The 17,023-nt window shown below is 32.3% G+C and overlaps 1 protein-coding gene across 3 annotated transcripts in view; it reads right to left on the bottom strand.

Annotated features, from left to right (window-relative positions):
• Positions 1–5,300: 5,300 nt before the first annotated feature.
• Positions 5,301–17,023, bottom strand: part of BicD (Microtubule-associated protein Bicaudal D) — a 99,864-nt gene continuing 88,141 nt past the window's right edge. For all 3 annotated transcript variants that reach the window (XR_012719597.1, XM_075295950.1, XM_075295951.1), the window contains exon 8: positions 5,301–7,746. Coding sequence is in view for 2 of the 3 variants with exons in the window: in XM_075295950.1 (XP_075152065.1) it covers positions 7,629–7,746 (118 nt within the window). In the remaining variant the exon portion in view is untranslated. The remainder of the gene's footprint in view (positions 7,747–17,023) is intronic.

Genomic DNA, 17,023 nt, shown 5'->3' with positions numbered 1-17,023 from the left:
AAACACAAATGAAGTAAAAAGTTTTACGAAATTTGTACTTCTCACAAAATAGTTCATTATTCCTTTAAATTTGTAAATTTTATTACAACTGTGCCCATCATGAACTTCGTATTTCACTAAAGACATTCTTGCAATTTTGAACTCCAAGTTTTTCTTTCAAACTACAAAATTTTCTTTAACAAGTGAAGAAATTAATTATGTCTAATAAATTTTCTTGAATTTGTCAAAAAATATTTACTTATTTTTGTGATATCGGCGCGATGTCAGCGTTTGTAATACTGTTTAGTTAAAATTTTCTAAAAATATTAAAAAATTTCTAAAAGTAACTAAAAGTTTTCTTCCTGGTGGGTTCACTGTTTTTTCAGTGTATGGTTTTAAGCTGCAATAAAAGACAACAACAATGCTTAAAGAACAAAACCAACAATAACAAAACAAAACAAATGGATAAATAATTTTTTTCACTTGATAATGAAAATTTTGTAGTTTGAAGGAAAAAATTGGAGTTAAAAATTGCAAGAATGTCTTAGCAGCGTTGCCAATTTAGATATTTGTCGCCGTAAGATGAAGATGGATATAAAAAGCGCATGGATCCATAAGATATAACGCAATACTTTGAAGTCCTCAAAAAATATGTGTTTTCTACATTTTATTTTGTGCCGCTAACTTAATTTTGTTGTTTCTTTTTATTCTGTTTCGTTGGCAATGATAGAGAAATTGAATTAAATTTCGATCGAATGCCGTGATCCAAACTTTTAATCGTATCGACAATTTTTACGATACAATAATGAATTCGATATCGAATGCCGTGATTAGCTTCCAGAACCGTTGTTTGTATTGGAGCTTCTATTGTTGACATGCTGTAAAGAACGTCAACCTTTATCATAAAAAATGGATACTTATCTCACAGAAAAAATATCTCCAAAATGTTTCCAATTAAAATATGCATTAAATTTTCAAAAATATTCAATTAAAATAATAATAATATTCAATTAAAATAAATTTTTTAATAAAACCAAAAATCAAAAATTTAATTTTTTTAATTATATCACTTAATTTTTTAATTTCTTTTCGTGATTGATACTATCATTTCTATGATTGAAGACATTTCAATTTAAAAAAAAAACTTATTTTTAGTATGTACTTTTATTAAAATGTAAAGGAAATCTGAAAGGACTAATAAGATTTAACGGTTGAAATAAGAATCAAAACGTCGACTTTTTTTTAAATTTTTTCAAAGTAGACTCTTTGAACAGATCGACTTTTTAGGTTATTGACTTTTTAAAAAAGTAGACTTTCTGATGGCCTCAGTTGCCAATGCTTTTTATATCTCTATACTAATATTATATTTACTATAAATTTAGTATAAACTATAAATAAATAAATAAATAAAAAGTAGACTTTCTAAATTTGATTAAAATCAAAAGTCGATTAGTTGAATTTCAATATTAATAAAAGTTGACTTCATCTTTCATATTAGTGGAATTTTATGCCCGCAGGAGTCACGCATTTGATTTAGATTGGCATAGTCCCCATGAAGACCGATTACTTCTTGAAATATTACTATAGAATTCAGAATTTCATCCGATTTGCTGTAGTGTTGCTTTGCACTCATAATTTGATAAGTTAAGTGCGGGTCATATCGATCCATATTCTGATATATCTCAATCCCACTATTCCCCTTCTGGAGTATAGGGGTTAATAGTGGTCCAAACTTGACCCAAAACCTAAAAAAATGCACATTTTTTAATAAAAGTGTAACCATGATCCCGTGAATGAAAATACTTATAATAGAAACATTTTGTTTTATTTCATACTGACTTTTATTCATGATGTCATTAGACAATACTATTCAAATTGAATTATCAATGTTTACCAATTAATTTTTCAAATTTCTTGTTTTTTGCTTTCAATAAAAATGGTTTCATTTAACATATTTTTGGGATTTTTTGTTGTTGTAATATTCACATAATATTTAATTTACAAATACTTTTTGGGATTGTTGTTAAGTTTATCATAATGTAATTTCTATTTTGAGTTTTCATAAATTGGTTAATGTTATTGTTTTCTTTTTCCTATGTAGGGTTTTTTTATGTGGCTTATGGTTTTATTCTCGTTTATGGTGTTTGTGTATGTATAAGGAAGTTTAGTTTTATTTTTTTTTTTGTTTATATGGAAGAGGGTCATCTGGTGTAAAATGTTCTTTGTTAATTTTATTTTAGAATTCTAATAAGGTATCTGTTATCAATATGTGGTTGTTGTTGTTTTTTACTTTTTATATCTACTTTGTTTAATTTTTTTTATAGTTAATAAGAATGTTTTATGAAATCAGTTAGAAGAAGTACTTGGGAAGATAATGAAAAGGATCTTCCTTGATCGATGTAATAGATATTTCGTGTTATTTTATAAATATTATGACAAAAGAATATGTTAGAAATATTTAAAATTAGAATGAAACGAAACTACAGATCATACGGGAAATATTGTTAAAATACGTTAAAATGTTTCACTTTTAGTTTTATTTTTAATTAAATCTATTTATTACTCTACATTTGTTGAAATTTTTAATATTATGTGAAGATTTGTAAAAAACCTTTCATACTTATGATAATTGCCAAGATAATTAAACAAAACTGATGACAATGTGAAAATTCAAAACTGAAGTCTTCTCAAGTATTTGAACTACATTTTTATTGTTTCCATTACACCAAATAAACACTAGGTTTAGAAGGTTGAATAAAAATCAAAAATATTTTTTCTAATTTAAAAAAATATCTACTACATCAACCCCGGATACTCTTCTAAGGCCTTATTGCAGGTGCAATTTCTAAGATTAGATTAGATTGTGTTTATGGGACAAGAATAGGTTAGAAATTTTGTAAAAATAATTAAGTTTGATAATTTGTCGATTTATTATAAAATCCATATACTGGTTTGTATATCATAAAACATTTGTTTGTATTTCTCTTTTTGTGTTTTTATCACAATCATAAAACTGTTTTTTTCAATAATTCTTTTATTTTAATTACTTTTAATTTATAACAGAAGTTTTTCTCTTTTAAATATCAGTATTTATTTAGTATATTAGTTTATTACTTTTGTTGTTGTTGTTTTTTTTACAAAAAAAGGGACGGTAAAAAAGTGTCAATAGATGATGAAAATTCTAATGTTAGATTTTTGTTGTTATTTTTATAGTGATTATTTACAAAAGTTTAGTTTGATAGTAAATATCTAAAAACCCAAAAAACGGGAGGGACATTTGTTTATACATATTTTGTGTATTTTCTATATTTATTTCTCTTTTCAGACATTTCGATGATTTCTGGTATGGAATGAGTGTGTTCAAGTTGCTCATGTTTTTTATTTTGTCTTAAATAAATTCATTTTTTAATGGCTCGGTAGTTAAGAAGTTTTATTTTTTCTTCAAATATATATGAGTGATTTCGATTTGGGAATGATGTTTTTTTTTTTTGTAATTTAACAAAAACTGTGCCTTGGGGTTTCTAGATCTATGCTACATAAATTAAATTTAGTATTTTCAACTAGCTTGCAAGTATTGTATAACTTTTTTTTTAACCCAATTTTCACTTAGACCCTTCTACGAAACGAAATTAAAACAAAGGGAAAATAATATTTCGTTTAGAAGGAAAATATTATTTTTGTGTGCATGTTTGGCCATCTCTTTTCTTCGTCTAATACCACATACATAAAAATTACTTTTTCCACCGAAACGAATTATTTTTTCTCATTAAGGATCACTACAAGTGATTAAGAATTCGTGCATGACAGTAAAAACCCTTTAAAATAGTTTGTTTCTAAGAAAAGAAATTATTATTTTGAGTATAATGAAAACATTTTGTATGTACTTTACTCTTCAATTACGTAGTTAGAATTTGTTTTTATAGATCCTACTGTATGAGTATTTTGCTTTATTGTATTGCATATCTTTAGGCTGTATAGAAAAATATTCCAATATGTATGTTATTTCTGTAATTCTCTAAGTTTCAATTGTTAATTAAGTTCTGTTTAAAATGCAATTGTAGTAGTTTTTAATCTAGGGGTATAAATCCAATATTGCAGCCACCAACACCGCCAGCACCAAATCACAATGCTGTTGGTTCATTCATTCCCAATAAAGTGGTGGGTAGGGCCTAGGAATCACTAACACTAGGTTCCACGTGTGGTGTCATTATCGATGATTAAGTGTACTATAAAATTATCTACCTAGGTAATGTCCGTCCATTCATTTTCAAATTCCATTGTTGAACATTTATTGTAACGCCAAAGAATTAAAGCGGAAACGAATCCACATACTGTGAGTTTAATCAGCAGTAAGGACTCTAGTATGCCACTGCTATTTACTAAAAATGAATTCTTTTGCAATATTCTTTAATCTGTTGTCTTTGGTTCTTATAACTCAAATTTAAATAAAAATAGACATGACCCTCGATAGTTTCTTTATCTAGTTTGGGGCAAATATAAAAACAAAATTATGACACACAAAGTTTACACTTTAATTGAAGCTTTATGCTTTGTCAGCGAATACATTTTTTAGATTGTGTAATTGCTATGATGAGTTTAGAAACGAATTCCTTAAGTGTATGATCTGTAGTTTCAATGCAATTATTTTTGTTTTCCCAAAAGGTTTATTGCGTATTCGTTGATGAGATATGAGTAACGGAAAAATGTAAAATTCGTACTGATATACTGAAAGAGCTGAGGTCTGTTTTGCAGAAATTCCGAAAAAAAAAAATATTTCACGGAAACGAAACTTTAGGCCAAAAAAAAACTTTATTTTCTTGTTAGGGTTGTTTGTTTCTGTCCAAACAAAATACGTCAGGGGGGGACAAACGTGGCAAAGGTAACATAAATAAATATTTTAACAAAGAAACTTCTTTGGTCTAAAATTTCGTTTCGGTAAGAATTCTTTGTATGTGTGTTAAATAAGCAACAGCAAAAGTTTGTTATTTTAGCACACAGAATTATGGCCGTGTGCTAAATTGAGCCAGACTCAAAGCTCTTAATACATAAAACCTTTGACATTCGAGTGTAGTCGAAGTCTTGCGAATATTACAATTGATAGTATTTAATTTTTGTTGTTGGAAATATGACAATCGTATTGTTGCGAGCTTCCTTTGTTATTTTGTCTGATGTTAAACAAATTTTCGCTTATTTGGCACAAAGAAGATACATATATTCTTAATACACAAGCCTGCTTGGGTCAATTTGCTTTTCCAGCAAACTCTTTCAGCAGATTCCGTTGTGTGTAGTTTCCCCTTTATCAGAACTAAAAAACAACGAAATAAATTAAAACAAACATGTATTTCTTTGCGTTTTTTATAAATAGTAAATATTGGTATTTTCATTTATTATGTTTTTTATCTATTATTATTTTTTTTTTTAATTTAGCTAACATTTCTAAAATTAATAATTCACTTAATTTGCATATATAAATAAGAATAAAACGCTAAAATAAAAGCAATTTAGAATATCGTAGCAAAACAACAGAATATCAATTGACTTACGAATTCAATAAATAAAGCAAAAGCAGATTTAAATGAATAGATAATACAATAGATCAAAAAGAATTACGATATTAACTTAAATATTAGACAAAATAAATTGCTGCACTATGAATAGCATGTCTTTTAGTTTGAAAATAAAAATTATGTCCAGAAGGCAATTATTATTAATAGAAATGGAAATAGGGACAATGTTGGCGGTGCTGGTGGTGATAGTGATATATTTTTTGTTTCAAATTGTCCAACTTTTGACAAAATTTTCATATTTTCCCTTTTTATTTTTATCGGTAGGTATATTCTATAACTCATATCGTTCTCTTCGATATTAATAATAGATTTGTCTGTTTGTTTTCCTAGAAAAATTCCAACTACATATTTATTTTTGAAAATATTTTTAATTAAAGCGTTTGCCTCTTCTTTGTGTGTGTGTGTGTGTTTTGTGGAATAGTTCAACTATTTTGATTTTATTTTTCAAAAATTAATAGTTTTTCACAAAATGCCACTACTGTAAAAATATTACCAATTATAGTAGATATTCAAATATTTTTCGTTTTTTTATTCAAATTAAATATTTGTTTGTTTTTTTTTTCTCTTTGTCTAAAATGTTCTATAAAAAACACCAAAAATTTGTAGTTGTTTTTATTCATTATAAAATTATATAATTTTATTCGTTAATAATTTTTTTTTGTTTTTCCAAATATTATTTAGACTTTCCATTTTAATTTTGCGTACAGCGTTTTGCGTTTAGTTTTGTTTTTATAATTCAGAGAATTTTTATTTCATTTAAATTAACAAATAAAAAACAGATTTTGCTCAATTGAATTCTGTGGAAAACATAACATAACGCATATAGTACGAAGAGGAATCAAAAATTATATTTAATAACAATAGATTTGTTGTAATTGAGATATTCTTTTTAAGAAGATTCCAAACAATTTAACTAAAGGCCGATTGATAGGTATTGGTCTATAAAGCCTAGGTTTAGCTTTCCATTCACATTAAATCTATTGTGAATGGAATAACAGAAAACCATTTTGCTTTAAGTAAGCTCTATTATAAAGTTCGTTAATATTGATTTTGCAGATTTTTGATTCGTAATAAATATATTAATAAATCACAATATCTTTTCTTATCTGATTTCTTTTGTATATTCATCTGCTAATAGAGCTAACATAAAACTCAGGTAATTGTTTAACAAAAGGAAAGCAAAAAATTGATAATGACTCGTTATAGTTAATGTTTAGTAAAGAAAATTTGGAAATCAATACAGACATTTTCTTAAAGAAAATTTCCTTTTTGTTTGTTTTGTATTTGATTTGTTTAATATAGGCTTTCTTATAAATTTGTTTCAATTGTATTAAATGGACGTGTGTAAGTAACAAACCGTATTCATATTTTTTTAGATTTCAAAAAAATAATGAATAAAATAATTAAATAATAATAATAGTAATAATTTGTTATTAATAACAATCAATATTATATGGTTTATGTTGTTGTTGTTTTTAGTTTTGTATATTATTAATACATCATAAATTACACATAATAAAGTTTTAATAAATTTTGTAAAATAGTTTCATTGTAGCTTTTATTTAAAGGTGTATCAATGTGTGTGTGTGTTGGTGTGTGGATGTGAGTGTACTTGTGTATATGTAGGTTCTATCACAACAAAACAGAATAATACAACCAAAAAGAAATAAAAATTATACTACTTCAAGTTTTCCATGTTAAACAAGTTTTGCCTTTTTCGAATGATTCAACATATTTCGAGTTGTTGAACATTCGAGGAAATCTTGTTAAACAATATGGATAATTTTTCAACTTTTTTTCTTAAAATTTTATAAAGAACAGAAGATCAATAATACCCTTCAACCAAATGAAAAAATAGAATACCATTAATGTATATATGTATATAACGTACTAATAATGTCGTAACAAGAAATGAATATACCCAAAAGGATAGTATAGGAATTGATTTAATAGTTAATATTTTTTTGTTTTTGTTTTTTTTTTCGTGTTCAATTGTTGTTGATGGTGTTTTGTTAAATAAATTTATAACTTAAGTAGTGTATAAACTAAAGCTAAAAGTTTACGCTGCACGCTGATCTTATGTTAGAAGTTGTTGGGGTTATTATTAGCCGGATTTCTTGTCGAAGGCCGCGAGGAGAATGATGATTTACCACCGGTACCTCGTTGTGGTGGCATGGGACGTCGTGCATGGCGCATTTCTCTGTAAGGATAACCAAGGAATAAACAATATAAATGATACATAGTTTTAAGTTGATTAACAAGTAAATATACATATAACTGTGTAAATGGTCCCAAGGTAACAGCAACTATTATTAAATATAAAAATGTAATTGAGAATCTAAATACCAAACAATTTCAAAATATTTTAAACATATTTGGAGGGGGTTTTTAGGTGTAAAAATATCTTACACCTTACAAAGTGGAAGAACTCTAAACTAAATTCTCTATTTACATAAATTTGTTGATGGGGTTTTTGAAAAAATCTAGGACATTTTGGGAGTTTTTTTTTTTCTTAATCGGGTATATTTTAGGTTTCACATGAAACACTTGCGGGGAATTGTTCCCGTAGGGGTTGTTCGGCATGCAACTTTTCACCTCACAGATGGGAGAACTTTGCACGGACATTGTTTTTAGTGGAATATTTTATATTTGCAAAACGTAGGATTTAAAACCAAAGTGAATCATTTATTTTCAATTTTGCATATGTTTTCTATATACTTCATAAATATTGGGTGATAAAATAACATGAAAGCCATTTAAAAACGAGATTTAAAAATATACCACAAATTGTTCATGATTTCCCTTTCACATGTTGCAAAAAAATGGTGGTTGCTTAAAAGCAGCTGATTTTATGCATGTTCGAAACGACAGTGTTGCAAGATTTTGAGAAAACGCATTGAAACTTTTGTAATTGAAAATATGTGTGAATATGATAATGCTTAAATTTTAAATAAAAACAAACTCTTTTGTTGAGCCAGATAAGACAAATTCAAACAATATTTTTGATCATAGAGTTGCTATAAACGATTGGGCAACTTAACTTCTGCAAAGTGCCGCACGCAAGAGTTAGTCAATTATAATAAACTGCGTTAAGAGTTGTCATCGTCGAGAGAAAAAATGTATGTTTCACAAAATTATTTGTTTCTATTTATTTATAGAAGCATAAAATACAAAATAATACGCATTTTTGGATTTTAAAGACGATGAAAATTCATAAATTACATTTGCAATAGATTTTAGTTCGAATATCAATATTTTTTCTAAAGGCGTTAAATGTTTTGCGTGCAGTCCTAGTTCCTCAAATTTGGAGCTTGACTCTGAACTCTTACAATAGTAAACAAAAGATAATTGCCCAAAAATGTAAGAACGATTTAATAATTTTTATAAGTATTTTCCAATCCAGTAGTTTTTCTTTAGATTGCAGAACATGAGTTTCTTCGTATTTCCTTAACATTTTACCACAAATTTAGAAATAGAAGAATTGTGCCACATATTTGATTATATGTTTACATTTTCCTCTGCAAATCATATGATTTGCAGACTTTGATTTTTCGGCAAGCGATTTCGAAAAATCTTGTTTCACGGGAAACCAAGAACAATCAAAAATTTATGGGGGAAATCAAAGTGCAAGGTGAAATCTTTTTGAAGGGAAATCCAGAACATATCCGAATATTTGGGACGAAGATTCTAAAATCACATGACAACAGTGTTTAACACGCACTTATCATATATGATGCGCATTTAAGACTTTGTTGCACGAAGGACATTTAACGTACCTTAGTACATGTAATGACTGATTAGTTACCCAGCAAAAAAATTTGGAAGTTCTTCCAAAGGCACAACTTTAAAAGCACTTCGAAAAGATGTACCTACCAAAGATATTTATTTCAACTACACAGGAAGTTCTTTTAATTCAATTATTTATAACTCGCTTTTTTCTTATTTTTATCGGTAAATTTATTTTTTTTTTTGTTTCAAAAAGGTTAAGAACAAAGTAAGCTTTAATAAAATGGTACAAATTATTGAAATTTTGTCGAAAAAATTCTAAATCTATTCAAGTAATATTGCGAATTTTTAAAATATTTTAATTCAAACGTTTCGGACAAGCGTTAGAATGCATTAAAAATCATAAAAAATTATAAAACTTATTTATTTGTCAAAATATGACAACATTTTTTAATTCACATCCAAAACACTGAATTTGAATCACAGAGTAAGAAGTGATGCAAATTCAGTGCAACGGCTGTTGAAATGGTGGACATCGGTCCTATGACAAGCCCGTGTTAAATTCATCGCTTCTGCGCCAATTTTGCACTACTTCCGGATCCAAAAAGAGCATTTTCACTACTTTTTGGCGACGCTTTTTTTACTGGGTAGCCTATCATTACTGATTTTTATGGTAAGATAAAAATTTTGTCCAAAATGAATTGGGAAATTATTTAAATTACAAACATGTCTGCTGTACACGGAGTGTGACTCTGTGTCTCTATCACACTGTAGGTTAGGTTAGGTTAGGTTAAAGTGACAGCCCGATTAGACTATTCAGTCCATTGTGATTCCACATTAACTAAAAGTACCTATTACATATGGGCACTTCTAATTTTAACCGCTGAACCTTCTCGATTATTTTCTTCTGTTGAACCAACCAGAATGTTCCAAAAACATTAACGTTAAGTTAACGTTTTCCAGGTCCGCCAGTAATCTGAAGCTATATGCCCCTAAAATTTGCTTACACCTTACACAAAATGCAGGACACTCACACAAGAGGTGTTTTATTGATTCCTTTTCCTCCGCATCATGACAGCTCATACAATAGTCATTATACTTTGCGCCAATAGTTTTTGCAAAATCGCCTATCAGGCAGCCCGTTATAGCAGATATCAGGAGTGATATCTGGCGTCTCGATAACACTAGCATATCTAGTGTGCGGTTTAAGTTTAAATGGGACCATATTTGCTTGGGGTCGTTACAACCCTTGCAATTATCCCATCGAACGTTTGCCATCATGACAGCCTTCTCACGCTGTAAGAGCTTGTAGGTAGCCAAAGGCATACCAACAGATTCTAGTTCCCCTGGAATATGTAAGGTAGTTCCTAGCCTTGCTAGCTCATCTGCTTCGCAGTTCCCCGGTATGTTCCTATGGCCAGGTACCCATATTAGGTGAATATTGTGCTGCTCAGCCATCTCATTGAGAGATTTGCGGCAGTCGATGGCCGTTTTCGAGTTGAGGAACACAGAGTCCAAGGATTTTATTGCAGGTTGACTATCTGAGTATATATTAATGCCAATATTGCTTGGAGCATTACTTCTCCCCACCAATTCACCACTACTCTTATTGCTAATATTTCAGCCTGAAACCCCCTACAGTGATTAGGTAACCTTTTCCCTATTCCAAGTTCCAGATCTTTAGAATATACTTCGAAACCCACTTGTCCATCCAATTTGGAGCCATCAGTGTAGAAATCTATATATCTTTTATTCCCCGGGGTCCGTGTACACCACACCTCACTGTTGGGAATTAGAGTCTCAAACTTTTTGTCGAAAAGTGAGACCAAAGTGTAATCCACTACGTTAGGCACATCTGGCATTATTTTGAGGACCGAACCGTAACTTTTTTTCCGACCACAGCGATAGCTCGCGCAACCGCACAGCCGTTGTTGCAGCTGACTATTTGGCCAAAACGTCTAAAGGCAATAGATGCAGTATGACATTAAGAAAATTTGCTCCTGTCTTGCTGAATGCACCTGAGATACACAAGCACGCCATACGCTGAACTTTGTCTAAACTTGTCGGCTGGTGAAGTGCCGACCACCAGACTACAACACCACATAGCATTATAGGTCTAACCACTGCCGTGTATAGCCAATGCATAATTTTTGGTTTTAGTCCCCACTTTTTCCCTATTGTCTTTTTGCACGAGTATAAAGCCACCGTTGCTTTCCTCGCCCTTTCTTCAATATTAAGCTTAAAGTTCAGCTTCCTGTCCAACATAACGCCAAGGTATTTTGCACACTCGCCAAAGGGAATTTCAATACCCCCTAAGGATATGGACCTAACCGATCCTTGCAGTACATGACTAGTTGTCTTTGCAGGATTTACCCCAAGACCATTATCTTTCGCCCATTTCTCAGTCATCCGGAGGGCTCTCTGTATAATATCTCTAACTGTTGATGGGAATTTTCCCCTGACAGCGCCACATCATCTGCGTATGCCACCACTTTTATCCTTTCTTTTTCTAGGGAAACCAGAAGGTTGTTTATAGCAACATTCCAAAGAAGAGGTGATAGAACTCCTCCTGAGGATTGCCTCTGTTCACATACCTTTGTATGTTTGCTTGTCCTAGTGTGGCTGAAATGCGTTTCTTCCTTAGAAGTTCGTCTAACAGCCTAAGTATACCTGGATCAACATTCAGAGTTGTCAGTCCATTTAATATCGAGCTTGGATGGACCTTATTGAACGCCCCTTCGATGTCTAGAAACGCCACGATTGTGTATTCTTTGACAAATCTATCACACTGTAAATGCCTGTATGTAAAATGTATTTTAGTTAACATGATATTACCATGAACTGATTGTCTAAGTGAAACTGATATATGGGGATGCTACCATAACCAAACCTAGAAATAAGATTAAAAAATTACCATTTTGTTGAAGAGTGTGTACAAAACAAAGCGTACTGTATACTTAAGTTTCAAAAATTGTCCGGAAGACTGAATAATTAGGACATCTTTGGATAGATTAAACTTTCACACTTTCTTTGGAAATATTTCCAAATTTCATGTAATATCAACAAACGTTGATAGCATTTTTGTTTTTGGTTCGCTTTCATTAAACCTTATTTACACTTTGATATTAGAAATTGAAATATATTCTTATTACTCCGATCTCTGAAAGCTATCCTGCTATTACTTTGGAACCATTATAGTTTATATAGAAGCATGCATAAATGTATAAGCAATATTAATTGTATGGGACGATTGATAATGAGGGGAATATAAAGTATGATAAGCTTTCTCAAAACACTATGTACAAAATATATTTTATACAAAAAGTAATTACAATGTTAAAGACTCAGCCAAATAGTATAGGAATTTAACCTTAATACCTAATATGTTGCCTTATATTGCCAGGGACCGGTCCTAATGATATGGGAGAAATTTCCCTTTGTCCCTCATACACCTTTTATCATTTAAATCAACGCACTACTAGATATAGACCATCATCGGCACTTTTGGCGCACTGAAATGGATTTGATTTTGTAGCTTTCTGACGTGGACAGTGAAATGGATGCGTTTTGTTTAAAGTACACTGTTAATAGCAAATACTGACTGCTGTTCTTTAGCAGGCAAGCAACTGCTGTTGTTGCAGTTTTTTGCTAAAGGGTGATACGGTCAAAATTTGGTCAATATAAACTTGACGTATTTCTTTCAATTTTGCATTTAAAAAACCTGAACACCCCTCATTTTGAAGGTGTGTGTGTGTAGAATGTTGCTCCTATTTTGATTTTGGAATTCACTCTTCAGTTGTCAAAATGCCGTCCAAACAAGAAGAGCAGCGTATCAAAATTTTGCTCGCGCATCGCGAAAATCCGAGCTACTCGCACGCAAAGCTGGCAAAATCGCTAAAAGTTGCCAAATCAACCGTTACAAATGTAATTAAAGTGTTTGGGGAACGTTTGTCGACAGCCAGGAAGTCTGGATCGGGAGAAAATCGAAAACCGGAAGCCGCTGAGACGACAAAGAGAGTTGCCGGTAGTTTCAAGCGAAACCCTAACCTCTCTCTCCGAGATGCCGCAAATAAGCTGCGTGTATCGTCTACAACCGTGCATCGAGCCAAAAAACGAGCCGGACTATCAACTTACAAGAAGGCAGTGACTCCAAATCGCGATGATAAACAAAATACGACGGCCAAATCGCGATCCCGGAGGCTGTACACGACGATGCTGACGAAGTTTGACTGCGTGGTAATGGACGACGAAACCTACGTCAAAGCCGACTACAAGCAGCTTCCGGGACAGGAGTTTTATACGGCAAAAGGAAGGGGAAAGGTAGCAGATATTTTCAAGCACATAAAACTGTCAAAGTTCGCAAAGAAATATCTGGTTTGGCAAGCCATCTGTACCTGTGGCTTGAAAAGCAGCATTTTCATAGCTTCCGGGACTATCAACCAAGAAATTTACTGTTTTGGCCGGATTTTGCATCTTGCCATTACGGTAAAAAGGCCATGGAGTGGTACGCCGCCAACAACGTGCAGGTGGTTCCCAAGGACAAGAACCCTCCCAACACGCCAGAGCTCCGCCCAATTGAGAAATACTGGGCTATTGTAAAGCGGAACCTAAAGAAGACCAAAAAAACTGCTAAGGACGAGCAGCAGTTCAAGGCAAACTGGCTTTCTGCGGCGAAGAAGGTGGACAAGGTGGCTGTACAAAATCTGATGGCAGGTGTCAAGCGTGAGGCCCGGCAATTCGGATTTGGAAAAGCGAAAGCCTAACTGAATATTTTTCCTGAATTTTATACTAATTGAACTTGAAAAAGAAATTTAATTTGATTTTTTAAATAAACGATTTCACCGATTTACACGCGTTTTCCCTTGACCGTATCACCCTTTAGATAACAACAATCTCCAGAATATGAATTCATAAAAACACAAAATTTCAAATAATAATTAGGCTTCCAGAAGTTTAAGAAGTAAAATCCTGGTATTGGTCTATATAGGCATTTTATAAAAAATAAATTTATATAAAAAAGAAAAAAAACACAAACATCAAAATGTCGGGCTAATCAGACAGAAAATATAGATGTTAAAAAATATAATTTTTCGGATATATAAAACAAACATAAACTGTCATAAATTACGACAGACGGAATTTTAAATAACCACTACCATACAGCAGATGACAGGTATATCTGGACAGTTACGAATATTGTTTCTATAGAAGTAAAATGGTGAAACATCGATTTATAAATGGTCTATCAGTTATGGACATTAGATGCCATTAATTTAAATTACATCGTGATTTAGGAGTGCGAACTATATTAGATGAAATCTCTCTGCATGCAAGAATACACGCCACCAAAATTAATTTAATGCAAAGAATTTCGAGTGGCTTTGATGAAACAAATTTTCTCCCAAAAGATTGGCTCAGATGGCACGTTGGGCGAGGTTTTAATTTAAAATCACAGTTTCCAAGGACATCGGGTGTATATGGAGATTTCTCAAGCAATTGTCTTCATATACAAATCTTGGCCGACGGAAAATTTCTGCATTTATTTATGGAAATCAAATAACTCTAAATTCAAAATTTCTGGCAAATCTTATGAAAATTTTAGACCAGGAAAAATTTCTTAAAACAAATCGAAAAATGGGTTTATATGTAGGTGCTATATCACAACATTGTCCGGTAGAGATGTGCACGTGACACAAAATTGTCGTAACTCACGCGTGAGTCACGCTGATGGCAACAGCGTGAATGTGCGTGAGAGTGATTACAAACCAAATGTCGTGCATGAGTCTCGACATTAATTTCTTCGATAGTGGGAGTGAGTAACGAATTTCGGAAAAATGCACGCTTACGAGTTGAATTCATTTATAATTTTAGTGACCCCTGGGATGTAAAGAGTTTTATAACGCTCTCCATTTTTATTATGCTCATGTTTTGAGACACATCCCTAAGGTAAATTACTCAAAAAATTATTCGTGAGTAATGACATTTTTCGTGAGTCACGATATTTTTTCGTGAGTTACCGTATTTTACGGGAGTCACAACATTTTCCTGCGTGAGCGTGAATCCTACCAAATAATATCGTGCGTGTGTGCGTTAGTAAGATTTTTCCTGCGTGAGTGTGCGTGAGTAAAATATTACTCACGTGTATACCTCTATTGTCCGGATTGACCCATCTTCGAACTCGACATGTCTGCCAAAAAAAGAACGTTAGGTTCTACTGCTATATTGTCTTAAAATTGTACCTTTATCAAGAGTATATATAGGGTCAAACATCGATAGTTTAATATATTATGAATGGACAATACAATTGATCAATTCAGCCCATATTCTAGTAAACCCTACTTTTATATCATCTTGAAATTCCACTCATATAAATACACTTTGAATGGCCTGAAATCCAGTACTTCGTTTTTCGTTGTTCGATTAAAAGCCCTAATGGAATCTAATTTGTGTTTTTCAAATTTTGTTTCGCCGGAGTCGGAGTCGAGCAAAATTTCTACGACTCCAGCAAAATCTTCAGACTCCGACTCCGACTCCACAGCCCTGCCTTTTATTACAAAAAAATTTTCCAGCGGAGAAAAATATATGTTGGCAATAAGCATTTAAATGGTTCTCAAATGTCGCAAACATGTTCTATTATTTAAATGGTCGAATTTGAGACCATTAAATGGTTGGGAAAATCATGTACCTGGCCATTCAATTTTTTTTACTTTTTTGCAGAGAAAGAGTATTTTTATGGGTTACGTATAGACATGTCTAGAATCATTACATGGTCATAAAAACTATGTACATTTTTTTCGTGACTATTTAATTTTTCAACTTTTTTGCAGCGAAAAGAATTTTATAAAAACTTTGAACAGGTACACACGGTTTTCATTTTGCGCGTCAGTCGTGTTATTATTGTTGCTGGGAATGGACGGTGAATACGGAATTATTGTGTTTTGTTTTAATTTATTTATTCAGAAGTGGAACGTGGTTTTATGTGAACACAAAAAAGGGAAGTGTAATTGAAAAAATGTACCTCGAAAACCGGAAGCCGCTGAGACGACAAAGAGAGTTGCCGGTAGTTTCAAGCGAAACCCTAACCTCTCTCTCCGAGATGCCGCAAATAAGCTGCGTGTATCGTCTACAACCGTGCATCGAGCAAAAAAACGAGCCGGACTATCGACTTACAAGAAGGTAGTGACTCCAAATCGCGATGATAAACAAAATACGACGGCCACAGCGCGATCCCGGAGGCTGACGAAGTTTGACTGCGTGGTAATGGACGACGAAACCTACGTCAAAGCCGACTACAAACAGCTTCCGGGACAGGAGTTTTATACGGCAAAAGGAAGGGGAAAGGTAGCAGATATTTTCAAGCACATAAAACTGTCAAAGTTCGCAAAGAAATATCTGGTTTGGCAAGCCATCTGTACCTGTGGCTTGAAAAGCAGCATTTTCATAGCTTCCGGGACTGTCAATCAAGAAATTTACGTGAAAGAGTGTTTGAATAAACGTCTGCTGCCTTTCCTGAAGAAACACGGTTGTTCCGTACTGTTTTGGCCGGATTTGGCATCTTACGGTAAAAAGGCCATGGAGTGGTACGCCGCCAATAACGTGCAGGTGGTTCCCAAGGACAAGAACCCTCCCAACACGCCAGAGCTCCGCCCAATTGAGAAATACTGGGCTACTGTCAAGCGGAACCTAAAGAAGACCAAAAAACTGCTAAGGACGAGCAGCAGCTCAAGGCAAACTGGCTATCTGCGGCGAAG

Source organism: Haematobia irritans, chromosome 2 (assembly GCF_050003625.1).
Source record: "Haematobia irritans isolate KBUSLIRL chromosome 2, ASM5000362v1, whole genome shotgun sequence".
Taxonomy (NCBI): Eukaryota; Metazoa; Arthropoda; class Insecta; order Diptera; family Muscidae; genus Haematobia; species Haematobia irritans.
The sequence above is the reverse complement of the archived record's forward strand: the minus strand, read 5'-3'. Positions and strand labels throughout refer to the sequence as shown.